The sequence below is a fragment of the Schistocerca cancellata genome, chromosome 2 (assembly GCF_023864275.1).
Source record: "Schistocerca cancellata isolate TAMUIC-IGC-003103 chromosome 2, iqSchCanc2.1, whole genome shotgun sequence".
Taxonomy (NCBI): Eukaryota; Metazoa; Arthropoda; class Insecta; order Orthoptera; family Acrididae; genus Schistocerca; species Schistocerca cancellata.
The window spans coordinates 460,497,468-460,517,926 of NC_064627.1; the positions used below are offsets into that span (position 1 = coordinate 460,497,468).

The window sequence follows — 20,459 nt, forward strand, 5'->3', positions numbered from 1 at the left end:
TCCAGAAGCCTTAGTCACACAGAAATATCAATCCTTTACAAAGCCCTCACCTTATGGCCCACTCCCAAATTCAGTCATGCAGGACTTGTTAAAGACCTTCTCACATTTTCCCAGTCCCTACGGTGTAAACACTTTTTTGCCATGAACCCTACCAATGAGACTCAACCAGAGACCAATATTGAACCTTGCCTAACTCAGTTCACTCCTCCATCCAACCGTGATCCACTCCCACTGCCCCCAATTCCAGAATTCCTTAAACTCAAACCTTGCCTCACCATCATTCCCCAAATTCCTCAACACGCAAACTAACCTTACATCCACAGAAAGAACTGCAGTTCACCATTTAAAAACTGATCCCGACCTTATAATCCTACCTGCGGACAAAGGCTCCACCACTGTTGTTTTGAACTGCAAGGATTACCTGGAAAAAGGACTCCACCAGCTTTCAGATACTTCCACCTACAAACCTAGCCACAGTGATCCCATTCCAGTAATCCAGTAGGATCCCCAGTCACTATCGAATCCTTAGGTCCATCCCAGAATCTCTCTCTCTCTCTCTCTCTCTCTCTCTCTCTCTCTCTCTCTCTCTCTCTCTCTCTCTACTCACCTCCACCACTCCCTGCACTCCTACCTTCTACATACTTTCGAAAGTCCATAAAACCTAACCACACGGGATGCCCAATTGTGGCCAGCTACTGTGCCCCCACTGAGAGAATCTCTGCTCTCGTAGACCAACACCTTTGACCTATTACCGGGAACCTATCCTATGTAAAAGATACCAACCATTTCCTCCACTGACTCTCCACATTTCCTGTCCCTCTACCACACGGTGCCCTGCTCATCACTACTTGATGCCACCTCCGTGTACACTAACATTCCTAATGCCCATGGCCTTACTGCTATTTAACACTACCTTTCTCAAGCACTATGAATTCCAAACCAACAACCTCCTTCCTAGTCTCCATGACCAACTATATTCTCACCCACAATTACTTCTCCATTGAAGGCATTGCCTACAAACAAATCCACAGTACGGCTATGGGCACCCACATGGCACCATCCTATGCCAACCTATTCATGGGCCATCTAGAGGAATCCTTCCTAAAAATCCAGAATCCTAAACCCTCACCTGGTTCAGATTCATTGATGATATCTTTGCTATCTGGATTGAAGGTGAGGACACCTTATTCACATTCCTCCAGAGCCTCAACAACTTCTCCCCCATTTGCTTCACCTGGTCCTACTCAACCCAACAATCCACCTTTCTAGATGTTGACCTCCGCCTCAAAGATGGGTACATCAGTACCTCCGTCCATATCAAACCTACTAACCACCAGCAATACCTCCACTTTGACAGCTGCCACCCATTCCATACCAAGAAGTCCCTTCCGTACAGCCTCACCACCTGGGGTCGTTGCATCTCTCGGAATATACCAAGGGTCTCACTGAAGCTGTCACTGACTGTAATTATCCTCCCAACCTTGTAGAAAAACAAATCTCCCCTGCCTTATCTTTCCAGTCTCCCACCACCTCCCAAAGTCCCATCGTCTGGCCACAGAGGAGCATTCCTTCATAGCTCAGTACCACTCAAGACTGGAGCAACTGAATTGCACTCTCCGCCAGGGTTTTGATTACCTCTCGTAATGCCTTGAAATGAGAAATGTCCTGCCCACTATTCTCCCCATCCCTCCTACAGTGGTATTCCGCCTCCACCGAACCTACACAATATACTCGTACATCCTTACACAACCCCTGCTCCCAATCCCATACCTCATGGCTCATTCCCCTGTTATTGCCCTAGAATCAAGACCTGTCCCATACATCCTTCTACCACCACCTACTCCAGTCTGGTCTCTAACATGACCTATCCCATCAAAGGCAGGGTTACCTGTGAAACGGTCATGTGATTTACAAGCTAAGTTGCAACCACTGTGCTGCATTCTATGTAGACATGACAACCTACAAGCTGTCTGTCTGCACGAGTGTGTGTGTGTGTGTGTGTGTGTGTGTGTGTGTGTGTGTTGTTGACAATGGCTTAATGGCCCAAAGCTATAATTGGGAGAATCTTTTGTTGTGCCTATCTGCAACTCAGCATCTCCGCTATATAGTGAGTAGCAACTTTCCTTCTCTAATATTGTGAAAATCTTTTATCTATGCATATGTAAATTACAGTCCCCTGCCATGGTCTCTGTATGTTCAGGCTAATCTCAGGAACTAGTGTAGGTATTCTGATATGGTTTTCATTAATAGGTAAACTAGTTTTTGAGAAATGTTTGTGTTTGCAATTTATAAATATTTTGTGGTAACAGGCCACACTGTGATGAATCGAATTCCCTCGTTACTGTGAAAATGATGCCATTGCTTCATAGTGGTGAATGCAGAACACCTTGGCATCATGCCAGGACCGCACGACCTACAACTACTAGGTGCCTGTCACAAGTTGTCACTGAATTCTTAAATGATCTCTGATGCACTTACCATTGAGATGTCACTCCAAACACTAATGAAGTTTGGAACAGATAAATTGTGCCTCCTAAGAACTCTCCGGGTGTGCACTGCTTAAAGTGCTTGTCTTTTGAAAGTGATGTTATTCAATTATCTGAAGTTGTTCCCTGAATTTTAATTGTAACTCTTCACTGTGACCTGTAATTAGTATTTGCTGCTCCTCCATACAAGTCGCCTGGCCATAGCTACTGAGTGCTACCCTTGCAAAGCCAGGACAGGTTGCTAGTACAACATCAAAGATATCCTGGTTGGATGTGGGGTTGGCAGGTGGCACTTTTGAAGTCGTTCTAGCACAGTTCATGGGACTCCTCAGCACTTGACCATAGGAAAGTAAATCATTTCATATGTGTGGTCTCCTGCTTGGTGAGTAGTTTTTTTTCATCTATCCAGTTACATTTATTGTCAAAAACTAACTATTTTTGCTGTTAAATTATACAGTTTGCTGTACAATCATAAACTTTCACATCTTAACCCCCCAGATAACTGATTGAGGTAGCAGTGAAAGTAGTGGAGCACTAGTAGTACTAACATACCATATGCTGTTGGAATGTTGATTGCAAAATTTTCATTTTGATTATCTCAAAGGGCTAAGTAAGGACAGTAGCTCACTGTGGCACTTCACACTTGATGTCCAACAAAGATTTTTTTTTTTTTTTGGGGGGGGGGGGGGGGGGGAGGATGTGTCCATAAAAACTGGTGCAAAGTATCATACAACAAATAACATAACAAATGTGATCTAGAGATTGACAGGGTATCTGCTGAAGCTTGTAGCCCTATCTGGGCAAATACGATTCCATGTTTATGGGTTATTTCCTATGTTGTTAATGTAACAGATAGGATCATTTCAGTGTTCTTTGTGAAAGATTTCACGGTATCAACATCCACAGTTAAATATTGAAAAGAAACTGTTGTAGCCAATGTGAACAATACTGTAGTAAAATGTTTTGATTACCAGAAGATAGTTACACACATGAAGACACTATACGGGTCAAGGAATGGTGAAATGGAGCACCCTGTGAATAGCATGATGTATGAGAAGTTCAATTCTAGCACCAGAACGTAGTAAATTGTGAAACCGCTAGAACAATAGTAAGATGTCATTTGAACTCACATGAGATTTGTATTGTGAATCCTCAACATGATTGAAGTTAAACATATATTTTTTCCTTCATCTATATGACGTGCACATTTAGATAAATACTTCACCTCAAAGTTCTAACACTTTGAGATAAGTTTTTGATACAACACGTTGTATTCTTGTCCTGAAATGCGATCTATTTCTAATGTTCCTTACAGTTCTTCATTTATTTCACATGTTTGTCTGTAAACATTTCAGACTTTGGGAAGATCGTTGATATTTTTTATACGCTTCTTTCAGATGGCTCTTCCCCCCTCTCAAAGATACATTGGTCTTGGGACCTATGCAGTTCCAGTTTGATACTTCTACTTTTTTGATTTGTGCAGTCACATAGTCAGTTCTTCAGTTGCTTTCATGTTGTTGCACTTCAACATGTCGTTTCTAAGAATGACGACATTCTTATGCTTCTACCTTTTGTGTACTGCCATGGTGTATTGGCTTATTAGGTTTTTCCAAGATGTTGCAGGAATTTCAGTCGGAACTCTTGTTCTTCATGCAATTGAGGGTTTTTTTTTTTCACAACCTTGTTTATTTTTTCCACCAACAATGTTGTCTTAAATTGAAGTTTCTTCACAAACAGAAAAAATGTTAAGAAGTTGTCTGTTGCCATATTTCATCCCAGCTTGAGAAATAGATCCCAGAAGTGAAGAATGGTATACTCTCCCAAAGGCTAGTTGCCTGGTTGGCGTTCCTCCATACCTGGATAAGGGAAGGCAATGCAAATGTGCTTTGATGTCTGCGGCTATCCAAAACTTGAGTCCCTACTTGTAACAGGGTGTATACGGCCCGGGACATCCGGGAATTCCGGGAAAAACCCGGGAATTTTTTCATCCCGGACAAATCCGGGAAAAACCCGGGAATTTTTTCATCCCGGACAAATCCGGGAAAAACCCGGGAATTTTTTAGAATTCCGGGATTTTTCGTTGTTTTAGATTGCAGTTAAAGTTTTGTAGGTGTGACGTGTAAGATCTGATACGCTGACAAAGAACTTTAGTCCACTACTGCTAAATAATATTGCAGCAATGAAACACAAATCAGAGAATAACACCAAAATAAAAGTTAAGTTGCGTAGAAAATGGGTAAATAGTGTCAAAGGATTTAGGTCGAAGATTATGCAGTACGTCCGTAACAACTAATATGCGTTCGATGTGTGTGACATCACAATTGTTTACATTTCTAACAGATCACCAGAAAATATTACGAATAGTGGCTTGAGATGCGTTACTTTCGAAGTAAATTTCCACGCAAGATGATTTATGTTACGTGTGAGAATGTGCAGTGCATTTCTTAAATCACAGGACGTTATAACTCTCATTCAAAACGTAACACTTTGAGGATCAGCCATTTGAAAAATGTCGGGCCCAGAAGATAAGTCATTTATGCCACTATTTAAAATTTTACCGGCACATTTGTATTTGATATGACTTAACGTGTAACACACGCTAAAAAAAGACTGAGCTTCAAGTTAGTTTTCATATTTAATGTTGTACTTTCATAGATCAAAAATTATGCAATCGATGGCAAAAAGTTCCATTGACCTTCAAAAAAATGTGCATAATGTGTTACTGAGCAATGTCACAAGTCCCTTCATGCCAGAACACTTCGACTTTTCTAAGCAACTGATAATCATTTTGGCACGATTTTAATTGCCAAATTAGAGCCTGTTAGTAGGCCTACGGACTTCCTATCATTGTAGGACTAATAACAGTGGATGCCAATAGGGAATGCAATTCTCGTTCGTACATACACATCTGCTTACGAGTTAACCGGTGTAGAAACGCACTTTGCTGAACTGAGCGAGCTCGGCCTACCTTCGTAACGTACGCGCCGCGGCCTGTCTTTCTCGTAGGCCTCGTGCTATGAATAACTGCCGTCATTCGGTAGCGAGGTCACGTGACATGAGCTATGACTGGCTGACAAAAGTGCATCGCTCAACGCAATCTCTATTTTAGAGTTTCGGAAGCTACCGTGCTGTAATTTGTGGAATTTGTGTATATACTTCAAGCAATACGAAAATAAACTCTGTGCATATTGTCTCGCATCAAACAACTTTCCAAACGCATTGTTTTTCCTGGATTTCGTTTCCTAAAGTGCTGGGACGTCCTCCGCCGGTATAAGACTTTTAAGATTCAAAGGACTGATAGGTTTTACAGCTCCGAGGGAAAGTAGACTGTTACTTAACACGCATGTATTTTCACCCGCTTTATACGTAATTTCATCCGGGAGAAATTGTGTTCTTAACTGGGAAATCTGGGAAAAATCCGGGAATTTTTTTTTCTTGTCCACGTAGACACCCTGTTGTAAGGTTTGTTTAACATAAATTGGTTTCATCTGCACCTTCCTTTGCTGGAAAGCAATTGCTCATCAATTGTAATATCTTCACCATGACAGTAACAGTGGAGGCAGTTTTCCATGCACTTATCCTATATTTTGTAAGTAAGAGAGAACTTGTCAGCATGGATGCACTGAACTTACCAGATTCCTCCTCTTCACTAAGAAGTCACACTGTTTATGTTATCTGTCCCTTTTCATTGTATTCCTGATAACATTAGGCCCCCAACAACATGATCAAAGGTTATCCAAGGAAACACCTTTAGCACAAAAAACACCTGAAATACATAAGTCATTGCCTCCAAATCCAGCAACAGTAAGATCTGCATGGTGTTTTTCATTCCGAGTATTTGATTCTGGGTAGAATTTTTTATATGATGTACCATGCCTCCCCCCATGAACCATGGACCTTGCCGTTGGTGGGAAGACTTGCATGCCTCAACGTTACAGATAGCCGTACTGTAGGTGCAACCACAACAGAGAGGTATCTGTTGAGAGGCCAGACAAACGTGTGGTTACTGAAGAGGGGCAGCAGCCTTTTCAGTAGTTGCAGAGGCAACAGTTTGGATGATTGACTGATCTGGCCTTGTAACACTAACCAAAATGGCCTTGATGTTCTGGTACCGTGAATGGCTGAAAGCAAGGGGAAACTATCACCGTAATTTTTCCCGAGGGCATGCAACTTTACTGTATGATTAAATGATGCTGGCGTCCTCTTGGGTAAAATATTCTAGAGGTAAAATAGTCCCCCATTCGGATCCCCGGGCAGGGACTACTCAAGAGGACGTCGTTATCAGGAGTAAGAAAACTGGCATTCTACGGATCGAAGTGTGGAATGTCAGATCCCTTAATCGGGCAGGTAGGTTAGAAAATTTAAAAAGGGAAATGGGTTGGGTTGTTTGGGGAATGAGACCAGACAGTGAGGTCATCGGTCTCATCGGATTAGGGAAGGAAGTCGGCCGTGCCCTTTCAGAGGAACCATTCCGGCATTTGCCTGGAGTGATTTAGGGAAATCACGGAAAACGTAAATCAGTATGGCCGGACGCGGGATTGAACCGTCGTCCTCCCGAATGCGAGTCCAGTGTCTAACCACAGCGCCACCTCGCTCGGTCAAAAAGGGAAATGGATAGGTTAAAGTTAGATATAGTGGGAATTAGTGAAGTTCGGTGGCAGGACGAACAAGACTTCTGGTCAGGTGAATACAGGGTTATAAATACAAAATCAAATAGGGGTAATGCATGGGTAGGTTTAATAATGAATAAAAAAAATAGGAGTACGGGTAAGCTACTACAAACAGCATAGTGAACGGATTATTGTGGCCAAGATAGACACGAAGCCCACACCTACTACCGTAGTAAAAGTTTATATGCCAACTAGCTCCGCAGATGACGAAGAAATTGATGAAATGTATGATGAGATAAAAGAAATTATTCAGGTAGTGAAGGGAGCTGAAAATTTAATAGTCATGGGTGACTGGAATTAAAGAGTAGGAAAAGGGAGAGAAAGAAACATAGTAGGTGAATATGGATTGGGGCTAAGAAATGAAATAAGAAGCTGCCTGGTATAATTTTGCGCAGAGCATAACTTAATCATAGCTAACACTTGGTTTAAGAATAATGAAAGAAGGTTGTATACATGGAAGTACCCTGGAAATACTAGAAGGTATCAGATAGATTATATAATAGTAAGACAGAAATTTAGGAACCAGGTTTTAAATTGTAAGACATTTCCAGGGGCAGATGTGTACTCTGACCACAATCTATTGGTTATGACCTGTAGATTAAAACTGAAGAAACTGCAAAAAGGTGGCAATTTAAGGAGATGGGACCTGGATAAACTGAAAGAACCAGAGGTTGTACAGAGTTTCAGGGAGAGCATAAGGGAACAATTGACAAGAATGGAGGAAAGAAATACAGTAGAAGAAGAATGGGGTAGCTTTGAGGAATGAAATAGTGAAGGCAGCAGAGGATCAAATAGGTTAAAAGATGAGGGCTAGTAGAAACCCTTGGGTAACAGAAGAAATATTGAATTTAATTGATGAAAGGAGACAATATAAAAATGCAGTAAATGAAGCAAGCAAAAAGGAATACAAACGTCTCAAAATGATGTCAACAGGAAGTGCAAAATGGCTAAGCAGGGATGGCTAGAGGACAAATGTAAGGATGTAGTGACGCATATCACTAGGGGTAAGATAGATGCTGCCTACAGGAAAATTAGAGACCTTTGGAGAAAAGAGAACCACTTGTATGAATATCAAGAACTCAGATGGAAACCCAGTTCTAAGCAAAGAAGGGAAAGCGGAGAGGTGGAAGAGTATATAGAGGGTCTATACAAGGGCGATGTACTTGAGGACAATATTATGGAAATGGAAGAGGATATAGATGAAGATGAAATGGGAGATATGATACTGCGTGAAGAGTTTGACAGAGCACTGAAAGACCTGAGTCGAAACAAGGCCCACGGAGTAGACAACATTTCATTAGAACTACTGACAGCTTTGGGAGAGCCAGTCCTGACAAAACTCTACCATCTGGTGAGCAAGATGTATGAGACAGGCGAAGTACCCTCAGACTTCAAGAAGAATATAATAATTACAATCCCAAAAAAAGCTGGTGTTGACAGATGTGAAAATTATCGAACTATCAGTTTAATAAGTCACAGCTGCAAAATACTAATGCGAATTCTTTAGAGATGAATGGAAAAACTGGTAGAGGCCGACCTTCCGGAAGATCAGTTTGGATTCCATAGAAATGTTGGAACACATGAGGCAATAATGACCCTACGACTTACCTGAGAAGGAAGATTAAGGAAAGGCAAACCTACGTTTCTAGCATTTGTAGACTTAGAGAAAGCTTTTGACAATGTTGATTGGAATACTCTCTTTCAAATTGTGAAGGTGGCAGGGGTAAAATACAGGGAGCAAAAGGCTATTTACAATTTGTACAGAAACCAGATGGCAGTTATAAGAGTTGAGGGACATGAAAGGGAAGCAGTGGTTGGGAAGGGAGTAAGACAGGGTTGTAGCCTATCCCTGATGTTATTCAATCTGTATATTGAGCAAGCAGTAAAGGAAACAAAAGAAAAATTTGGAGTAGGAATTAAAATCCATGTAGAAGAAATAAAAGCTTCGAGGTTCGCCGATGACATTGTAATTCTGTCAGAGACAGCAAAGGACCTGGAAGAGCAGTTGAATGGAATGGACAGTGTCTTGAAAGGAGGATGTAAGATGAACATCAACAAAAGCAAAACAAGGATAATGGAATGTAGTCGAATTAAATCGGGTGATGCTGTGGGAGTTAGATTAGGAAATGAGATGCTTAAAGTAGTTAATGAGTTTTGCTATTTGGGGAGCACAATAACTGATTATGGTTGAAGTAGAGAGGATATAAAATGTAGACTGGCAATGGCAAGGAAAGCGTTTCTGAAGAAGAGAAATTTGTTAACATCAAGTACAGATTTAAGTGGCCGGAAGTTGTTTCTGAAAGTATTTGTATGGAGTGTAGCCATGTATGGAAGTGAAACATGGACGATAAATAGCTTAGACAAGAAGAGAATAGAAGCTTTCGAAATGTGGTGCTACAAAAGAATGCTGAAGATTATATGGATAGATCACATAACTAATGAGGAGGTATTGAATAGAATTGGAGAAAAGATAAATTTGTGGCACAACTTGACAAGAAGAAGGGATCGGTTGGTAGGACATGTTCTGTGGCATCAAGGGACCACCAATTTAGTATTGGAGGGCAGCGTGGAGGGTAAAAATCAGAGAGGGAGACCAAGAGATGAATACACTAAGCAGATTCAGAAGGATGTGGACTGCAGTAGGTACTGGGAGATGAAGCAGCTTGCACAGAATAGAGTAGCATGGAGAGCTGCATCAAACCAGTCTCAGGACTGAAGACCACAACAACAACATATCATGATGATAAATCTGAAGGCAACGGTGACTGTCGCCAACTCGGTGATACATATGCAGCGGGCCCTCCTCTTTGCTTCAGGATGTGCAGAGCAGCCCCTCTTCCTGAATTGTAGTACGTCAACTGATTGAACTAGTGCTGCATTTGGGTATTGCCTCACGTCATGTGTAATTGTTGTGCTGTTTTAAGAGATCTTCTGCAGGCACCATGGTTTATACATTTAAAAAAATTACTGTCTTGCGAACACATGGTGTTTGCAATGGTAGCTGTTGAAATGGTAATGCTCGTGCTGTTTCTGTGCTCTATCCTGTATTATAGGTGGAAACTTCTTTTAACACATTCTGTTCACTGCCAGCAGAAATTACAGTCGCATAGTGATGCCCAACAGTAAAAGAATCTGAGTGCAGCTTTGCTGATAGTTGCTTTAAGATGCATTATTTCCAAGCAGTGACAGCTTGGAGTCAGTTGTTCACTCTTTTAGTGCTTTGGAGAACCTGTAAGATGGATTTTTCTGCTTCCAAAAAGTGGTACATAACTTGAAAAAAATATTACAGGTGTGATCACTTTCCACACATTGAGGACAGTTTAACTGATGAAGAAATTCTTGGGCTGCTTGAAGCATGTGGTCCCAAAACTGACGATGATGGTTTTGAAATCAATGATAATATTTCTGAAACAGATGGGAATCCGCTTTTCTCCATCTTATAAGCAGGAACCACACAAAGAAGTCAAAAAAGTTTACAACTTCTGGGAGAAAGCAGCAGTCACTGTAGCACGACTGGAATGTCTTAATAACGCTTGCCAATCTTGCTTGGTCCATTTGTGCCGTTTGTGTGTCCTTGGTAAATATTAATGGCTGTGAACACATGAAACATAGGCTCCACAATTATCCTGCGTCACATCACTCAAATAATGGGTGAGTAAAATTGAAGTGTCATGTAAATACACACTCTGCAAAGATTTATTTATTTATTTGCAAAAGGCTTTATCATATTATGGAAGTGGGATTGTATGTAAATGAGGACCCTGTAGCACTCTGGCCCCTTTCACTTGCAAATTGATGAGAATAGTACAGAGGTTAAACTTCACCTATAACTAGCTCTTCCACTGTATAGGAGGCCAAAGGATATATGGTTAATGCAGAGAAACTGACTGTCCCACTATTAGGAAAAACTGTGGATATGTTAACATAAAACATCGTTGATGCATTCCTGACGAATTGCTGCAGAAAATTGAGTAGCTATATCGGTTAAAAATTTTCTCACAACAGTAAATTTGTAACTTGCATCTTGTATGATGGAAGATAAAATGGCAGATACATTAATCCAAGTCTTCAGCTAAAAGTACTAATTAAATTTATCACATGATCCCTGTCTACCTGTCTTTCTTGTAATTCTTTATATATTAGATTCTCATTAAACTTTTCAACATGTGTGAAGGTACAACAGATTTTATTGTACATCTAGATTGTTTTCATTTAAAAAAAGTGTTCTAGATGGCAATAAAATCTGTTGTATATTAAGTGATTGCAGCATGTCTTCAAAGCCAGTATGTCATTTTTTGCGGTGTCTGATTATCAATAAAATTTTGCCTTGTGATGATGTTGAGAATTTCATTTATCTTCAGTATTATTTACATTTTTCATAGACAAATGTATAAAACCATGCTCTCCTGCTCTTGCTGGCAGAAATGTGAGACTATGTCATTCAGCTCCCAAACTGACTGGTTGGAGCATATTATCAGTAAAAGTAGTAGGTGTTGCACAGCCAGTTGGAAGGGTTTGAAAGTGTTTGAAACCTGTCTTGTGGACAACACCTTTACCAAGAAAACTGCAAAAACAAGCATTACATTATCTCGAGGCTTCATAGAAAGCAACCTTCCATTGATGTATTAAAGAGCCCTGTTTGACAACAGTGGGCAGATGATTGGCATTGTAATAGTTTCAAGTGTCTGGTAGATGCTGAAAGCATCACTGCATTTTGGATTTTAAATGATAGGGATGGCAGACAGTAAGTAGCAGAGCAAAAACCCTTGCAGGAAATATTGAACCCAGTAAAATATGTTACGTAAACTATAAAATTGTAGTAAAATACCTGGAAGATTTATTCAGTACTCAAGATTAGTTGTCATGAGTTCCTTCTCTTGAGTCAGTTGTGAGGTTTTTAACCACCATTCTCGACACTTAACAATCAGGGTCCAAAGGGTTTAAATTTCCTTAACCATGAAGTGACAAAGAAATTAAGTCTGATGGCCAAGGATGGTTATGTTCAGATGTTTTTGTGTGGTTAGTGCATATTTAAATTAGAAATAGTCGTGACTCATAGGGTAGTAACATCTGTTGTTTCATGCTTATGTGCCACATATTTATCAGTTTCAGATGGATGTTTGCTTTTCCTAATTAATTTTCAATATTTCTATCATGGAATTTCTGTTGTAAAATTAAGAAAAGCACTCAAGTCATCACTGAATCACTTAAAGATCCAGGTCCATTAGTAGGATGCTTGCAGCTGCAGTGGAGTAGCTTAATAGAGCAATTTTGAAAAGCAACACAAAAGTGTAGCCAACACTTTGAAAAGAAAGTGGTACAAATTTACAATGAAATCATAAAACCAATTGACGAGTAGTTGAGGCTGATGGCTGGATGGACTGTAAAAGTAATAAACAGAAGGGTGAAACAGACCAGAGCACTGTCGGTCAACGAAATAGGGTGTTCTAATCAAACGTCATGTGTATCTGTTAAGGAAGTCTACCGGTTTTGGCTTGCAGCAGTTAGTCACAGACTCAAAATGCAAAAACCATCCAAAATCTGAATGTTTCTGCAGCAATGGGGCACTGAAGAGATGCATACTGGGCATTACTAGGAAAGACTGTACAAATGTATCAGCAAACTGACTGGAGTGGAAGACATGATGATGACTTTAGTGAACTGTAATGGATGTGGACATGACATGTAGCCAGGCGAATGGATATCAAATGGACTAAGGCAGATTTTTCCAGGTTTCCACAAGAGAGTAAAGGACATAAAATGATGATCTAATGGTAGGTAGATAGGTGAATTTGTCAAATGTGCTGAAAACTATGTATGAGGCAAAAGCATAGAGGGAAGCCAAGACAAAATTCACATCAAAGTTACAGCTTTCAAAAAACATTTTTTGCACAACTGAAATAAAGCTCAAATTCAGTTGGTTTATTGGTTAGGACAGGCCACATCACCTTTGCAAACATTACATTGGGTACTAACAGGAAGCTGTGCTTAGAGAGAGGAGGACAGAGGAGAGAAGCAGAGTGCACTGTGATGTGCAGATGGGTAAACGGCCCTGTATGAGGCTGAATGGATGTCTCAAGAAGGCGATAAAGGCAGATAGTGAGAGGGACTAGTGGAGGTTGAGGCCATGGGGGAATGATGGAAATGAAGGATATGTTGTAGGGAGAGTTTCCCACCTGCACCGTTGAGAAAAGGTGGTCTTGGTGGGAAGAATCCAAACTTTAAATGTGTCTGCCTGCCGCTCAATGCCTCATCTATGTGGTGAGTAGCAATCTAGCCTATTAAATTTTTGATTTTTTTCCTTTAGGTTTTTCAACAGGCATGCTGTCAACATGTGTAATACAATAAATGAATTTCTCTCATTTCACACATTGAACACTTCAATTTAACTTAGGGTTTACAGGATTAATGCATGGACTGGAACACAGATCACATACATGCATGCTAGAGGTGGCAAAAAATAACTTAACTGATAGAAATAATTGTTATCAAGAAGTAGCAGTTACTGTAGTAACCTCACATCTGTTACTAGGTGTTATTTTTTAATAACTGCCAATGTGTGGCGCCACCTCTTTAATGAAGTCTGTACTACGTTTTTGCATCATCTGAGATCTTATCAGAGCAGAGTGGAGAGACGGACCACGTGTAACATATATTCTATAGCTCATGGAAGTAACCTGTGGAATGTGTGTCATTTGTTTACCGAAACTGCCATTTGTTTACCGAATTTTCAGTTTCATGGTCACTAACTATATAGAGTGACCATAAGGAACTCGAGCAACTGTGGAAATAACTGTCAGCAGATGAGTATAAGCTACTTTTCCATGGCAGTTGTAACTGTCAGACTGTGTGCGATCTATGGAAGTAAGTCAGTAGATGAGTGTACCTGTAAGCTATTTTTCTGTGGCTGTTACTTTTTGCTCACATGTCTCTGGAAGTTCTGGGCTACCACTACAGGTCGTGGAAGTTGATATGTGTGGCCCAGACTCCAGTACCAGACGGTGATATTTCCAGGGGGGACAGATATTGGAGTGAAACAAGTATTTTCATACGTGTACGGAAATAACCGTCAGACATCAGGTGGCTCCACAGAGGATTTCAAGTAACTTCCCAATGAGCTAGTAACCTGAAACTTTCAACATATCTCAGAAACAGATGACAATGCAATATTAACTCACCATCTTGTCTGATGTTTGGCAGAGGGTGCTTTTTTTTCTGTTCGTTTGTCTGTTTGTTCGGTACACATTTTGAAATTGAATTTGAACTGACCTTCTGATGTGGTACAGACTTGAAACTTTCAACATAGCTCAGAGCTGATGACAGTCCAATATCAGCTCGCTATTTTGTCTGGTGTGTGGTGAAGGTGAGTTTGTGTACCACTGCTGATTCCCCTTTTCCTGAACTAGTTGCAAATGTTTTGCAGTAAGAACGGTTGCTGATGAGCCTGTGTGTGAGCGTGAATCTACTTAATTTTTACCTTCACGGTCTATTAACAATAGACAGGGTGGCCTAGGCCTACTCAAAATGTTTTGTTGCAAATATCTCTGGAACTACAATAGATATTTAAAGAAAACTTTTATGCTTATGACTGTAAGGTAGGGGCTCATGAAGGTAAATACTGTGAAACATTCTAAAACATAAACAAATACTAGTTTCAACACACACATTTTGTAAATGAACTGGCCACATTATTTTTACACAATCAATAACACCAAAAAACACAAAAAGAATGTCGTTGGTTGCATCACAACATGTCAGTTACATCCTGAAAAATTGCAGTCTTAAGCTGACACTTGAAATAAACAAAACACATTGCTGTTGAACATCTGAAGGTGCAAACTTGAACCCCACATTACTCATAATTGTGATGTGATTGACTTATTATGATGATGCCACAAATGCTGCACTTACTGCTTTTTATACTGTTATTAAGAGAACTGGAAACAATACAGATGTCAATAACACACAATGAAAAACAAGGAAAGGGTTTAAACATTCATGCATTATTGATCTTTGTTACAGTACTGGAATGGACAAAACAGAAACATAATATTGAACATCACCAGCCAGGATAAACATAATTAATGGTTGACCAAGTTTGTAACAGTGGTATAAATGCTAGTTGTATGTGGTTGTACATAAATTATATAATGTTGCTTGTCACTGAAAATTTTTAATTACTATGCTACAAAACATTGGGAAATAGTTCCATAAATGTACACTAGTACCTACAAAACAAACACATGTCTTTCCAGAAACACACAAAATTCACACAAGTATGCAATTGCATTTCTCACTGCAGAAATACTGCAACGTACTTTTGAAGAGGTCGCCGTTTACATGGCAACACCGCTGTGCACAGTCCATTGCTGATTGACTCACTGGCTTCTGGTGCTATTGCAGCACATGCTGCAGTAATACAGGCTTTCATGTTGACCATTGTTGATGGAAGCTGCTGAGACATCACATTTTTTACTCGTCCCCAGACAAAAATGTCCATTGAGGGGGGGGGGGGGGGGGGGGGTGGTCTGGTGACCACACTGGAAATCTCTGAAGGGCTGCCCTGCACTGTCCATCTATTTGAGAATTGTTGATTCAGTACATTTCTTAGCAACATGGCATTATGTGCAGGACATTCTCCATGCTACAATGTACCATATTATTTGATGCAAATGAAGAGGTAGGTATTCCATTAGTTCAGGTAAGGTACATCTCAAGAACTGCCCTTATTGTCAGCCGTTAAGAGTGCCATCAGTGAAATATGGGCCAGTGATGTGTTGTCCTATTGATTCTCCACTGACATTAATGTTCTACCTGACAGTCAATGTGGGTTTTCCAGTGACCAGTAGTGTATATTGTGTAAATTGATGTTCCCATGGTTTTCAAACATGTCTTCATCAGTAAACAGCACCCTGCACATAAAGTTGTAGCCTTTCTGCAGAACTTATGGACAGTATTCTAGGCCAATTTGAAAGTCGTTTCTATGAAGACCTTCAAGTAGCAACTCATGGTAGGGGTGGTATTTATACATACGAAGAATGTACAGCACCCTTGTTAGAGAGGATTCCTACCAGTGTCTCCATTTCATGAGGGTATAGTGCTGCGACCATCATAACAGTTACTTCTGTTGCTTCAAGTATTATTCTTTTGCTCTGGATCCATGTTTCTGGAGACATGCGTACTGTCGTGTGGAGGTCTCTAACAATATTTATGAAGGTAGGGTAGATTGGAAGATGTCTATTAGAGTTATACTGGGCACCCAGCTGTGCTGCTCCTGTGCCATTTTGGTGACATTTGCCATAAAGTAGTAAAGTGTCAACAATTTCTTCATTTGTGAAAACCATGTCAAATGCCTAGAACAGATGGACGGGTAAATTAACATCACATTTACAGCATTGATACCAGTTGCAGTGTACAGCCCATCAGTGCCGTGTACCTCCACACAGATCAACTTACTTCATAGTGAGCTGTTCCCAAACACAGTGCTGGTTGCAGTCTGTTACATTACACAACTGCAGAGGTGATGGTTTGTACTGGGTAGTGTAACAATTCGCCACACACTGACCAGTTCTGTTCTGTAGTGTGTACATTGATAAATAAAACACGCAGGAGGGAAACTGCTATGTACAGAACAGTGTTTGTGGCAGGAAAACCTATTCCTAGTTTCGGTCCTTGTGGTATTGGTGAAAGTAAGATTACATACGTCAATCACCTTGCAGTTATGAGCAACGTGGAATTTACTCTCGCATCTGGGGATGTGCAATAGCAGCGTGTTTAGTTTATTTAAAGTATCAGCTTTGCTTTGCAATTTCTTGGTATGTAATTGACATATTGCAAAGCAGCCAATGACATTCTTTTTGGAATTTTTCGTGTTCTTGATTGCATAAGATTTTTTTAAAAAGGTGAGTTTGTGTTGAAACTAATATTTATGTAAGTTTTAGAATGTATTTACTTTCATGAGCCCCTGCATTACATTCATACCAGTGAAGGTTGTCTTTCAGTGTACCAGAGATATCTGCAAACTGAAACAGAAATTTACCAATGTCTGTGTTCTAATATCGTCAAAATGTTTGAAATCAATTGAAAAATTTCACACACACAAGACTAAAAAAGCAAAAATAATTATTTAAATAAAACTTTTTAATATATACATTTTTAAAATGGACTGAGAAGTATGAAATAATTTCTCCTAGTCCCAAACAGACTTCCAACCCTGTACAGATTGTCCTGAAAATGTGTGCTTGTGAAATTTTTAATAACTGTGACAATATTTGCAAAATGTAAAACAAAACGTGAAGTGCACGTAGTAGATAATTTTAAGGAGTGCAAAGAGTAGTTATCATTGAGAAAAGAAACACAACAGTTCATATTATTTGCAGTGCAATAAAATTATTAGTAATTCTGTGTACTATTCATGCATCAGTTATCTATAACATATATCCCACATTTTTCATTTTAGTTTTACAAGTATTGTCATACACACAAACATATTTTTAGGAGTATCTATGTCAGATTGGGATCAGTTATAGGGCTCAGAGAAATTATTCTATCCTTTTTAGCCTGTTTTAAAAAGTATTATTAATCATGCAAACTGTAGAAGATATACAATACTCTAAATACTTTGAGAAATGTAATTAGTCATTCTCACACTAAAAAATTAAGACCCAGTCAGTATCTGAAGAAATTTTGCAGAAATAGAGCAGCTTTTCAAATCTCTCATAAAACTGTACTACCATACCCTCAATTTTTTCAGTTTGAATATCTTGTAGGGGAGTAAATGAATCTGTCATGTTACATTTATTTGTGTGTTGTGTTCATGGCCGTCCATCTGTTGTAGTAAGTGAACAGCACCAAAAATCAAGCTTTGAATTTAACCTACTGCATTCACCTTACATATTAGTTCACACTTGCAAAACGGCATCTTCAACATTTCACTTTTAATAGTGCTGTGGCAGAATTTTGTGTACTTTCTGTAGTAGCTTCAAGAATTCTGTTTTATAATAGCGTTTAATAACCTACGTAAGTATAACATGAAACACTGATAACCTTTCAAACATCAAGTGAAATGTAAAGATCAGTTAGCTAAGTTTGTGGCATGATAGAGCCAACATTCTTGCCATATCTCAGTACCTGCAGCTTTAGTTGTACTGATAAACTAAACTGATGGATTCCACCTATGTAGCTAATTAACTGTACTCCCATCTGGTAGATTCAGCAGTAAAAATAACGCTTCTAAGATTGACGATTAGAGCGATGCTGCGAATCACTGAGATGAGCTGTGGTTCTGTTCATGTGCATCTTAATCTCTTACATGCTACAAATAATAATATTCTAAACATTCACAGAGTGATATAGTGCTTACCTGTGTTTCAATGAGGCACATTATTAAATTAATTTGAAAAAGTACATTCTTCCCTGTTGTTATTAAGACAGTATCAACTGCACACTCTCATCATTTTCCTGTGTGGCATTCTAGAGCTTTAGATGGCATTATATAAAATTTGTTTTAAGAATAGTTACAACTAAGTTTTCTACTTACAAGTAAAACACTAAGTGAATAGTTATGTTTATCTGTGTTTGTTATAGGGTTCCTTAAAACCAGGTACTGTACTTACATCAACTACAGGAAGTGGTCAAGTTATCAGTATACCTGCAACCCAAAATGTTATGGGTCCTGCTGTAAGCATTGCTCAAGTTCAGATGCCAGGATCGCGGCAGGTATGAGATTCTTTCAAACAACTGCTGTAAACATCTGTGATTTTTAAAAGAAAGAAAAGTGAATATAATTGATATTCTGATGTTGCTATATCATTGTCACCATCATATTTTTTCTTAATGTATGGACATGTTGGTGACTTCGCTTTCTTAGAAGAAGAATTAGAAAATGTTTCCTTTGTTTCTGACAAATTCTTTTCAACTTCTTGTAGCCCTGTCATTCTTTACTGTTGTTAAGCAAAAACACTAGTCATTCATCTGTATGTAAGCTTCACTTCAAAATTAAAGAGCAGAGAATTTCTTAGATGCATCGCACATACAAGTAGCAAGTGTGATGATAAAATGTCTAATGGTTTCGGACTTAAACTTGGTAGGATCTGTGTGATGTAAGTGTGCCTTCAAACCTAGGGTAGCTGTTATATCTGTGTGACAGTAGTTTGGCCATATACTTCCCACATTCCTCTTTCAGACTTCACCACAAAGGTTATATTAACTGCTTCAAATCCCAAAAATGTTCTCTCTCCTACACAATGTATTAGGAATAAACTTTCCACATCATTTGCAACATAACATGCAATATATTTTCCGATGTATTAAATACGTTGAGAACTCGTGCTAATCATATATGTTACCCTTCCACATAAGAGATCAGTATCAATCTCAAAAGTTAATTTAGATTCCATTTTAACATTTGTCTTATTATTGATGTAACATTTCTTGGAACAGCTGCTGATCTGCAGGGCAGGATGGCAATCCATGGAATATTTACTTCCTTGTTCGAACAAGTATTTCCCATTGCTAAATCTTTGTGACTGCCACCCCGTAATGGAGACACACTTCATCCTTTAGTATGGCTCACTACATACACAATAAAAATAAAACCAATGAACAGTATCTGCACATTGATATTAGATATATTTTATGAATTACTTTCGTTATATCAGTTGTTGGCAAGATGATTTAGTGACCTAGTTTCTTATTCCATGGATCATATGCATGATAAATTGCAATGATGTGGAATGAATCATTTTATATTCACATCACAAGTTTCTTTGTACATAGTCCTCCATGTTGATCATCGACAAGTTTACGTTTTTAAAATGCACAACTCAAGCTAGCTTTGTTTTGCACAACATTGGAGTGAATGTTCCAAAAATTCAGTGTTTCATTACTGTTTAAATTCCGTTATATTACTTTTGCCTCATTCCTCTGATATACCCACTTAACCATTCATAACCACTCTCCTTTTCCCTTCAGAGATGTTGCCATTATGTAGGATGTCAGGAGCAATGATCAGTATTGAGGGATGTGACAGGAACAGTCTTTTGAAGCAAAAAAGTTATGCATTTTACAGCCCATGTTAAGAGCTGTGAACGTTTGTTCATCTTCATTACTATGAAACACATTTGTTCTAATGCCTTCTTGAACATTGACAATTCCTCATGGGACACCCTGTATCCAATATCCTCAAACCAATCCCCCAGTTCATTAACACAGGTGTACTTCCTCCCTTCTTGCTACACCCAACCTGTCTCCTACCATGCTACATACGTTCAGACACTCCCTGCTGTCCATAACTAATATCTCC

The 20,459-nt window shown here is 39.3% G+C and overlaps 1 protein-coding gene across 1 annotated transcript in view; it reads left to right on the forward strand.

Annotated features, from left to right (window-relative positions):
* The window catches only part of LOC126161961 (protein lin-54 homolog), a 271,287-nt gene that overhangs the window by 119,754 nt on the left and 131,074 nt on the right, over nucleotides 1-20,459 (forward strand). Inside the window, exon 5 of the mRNA XM_049918145.1 lies at nucleotides 18,743-18,874. Within this exon, the coding sequence (XP_049774102.1) occupies nucleotides 18,743-18,874 (132 nt within the window). The remainder of the gene's footprint in view (nucleotides 1-18,742; nucleotides 18,875-20,459) is intronic.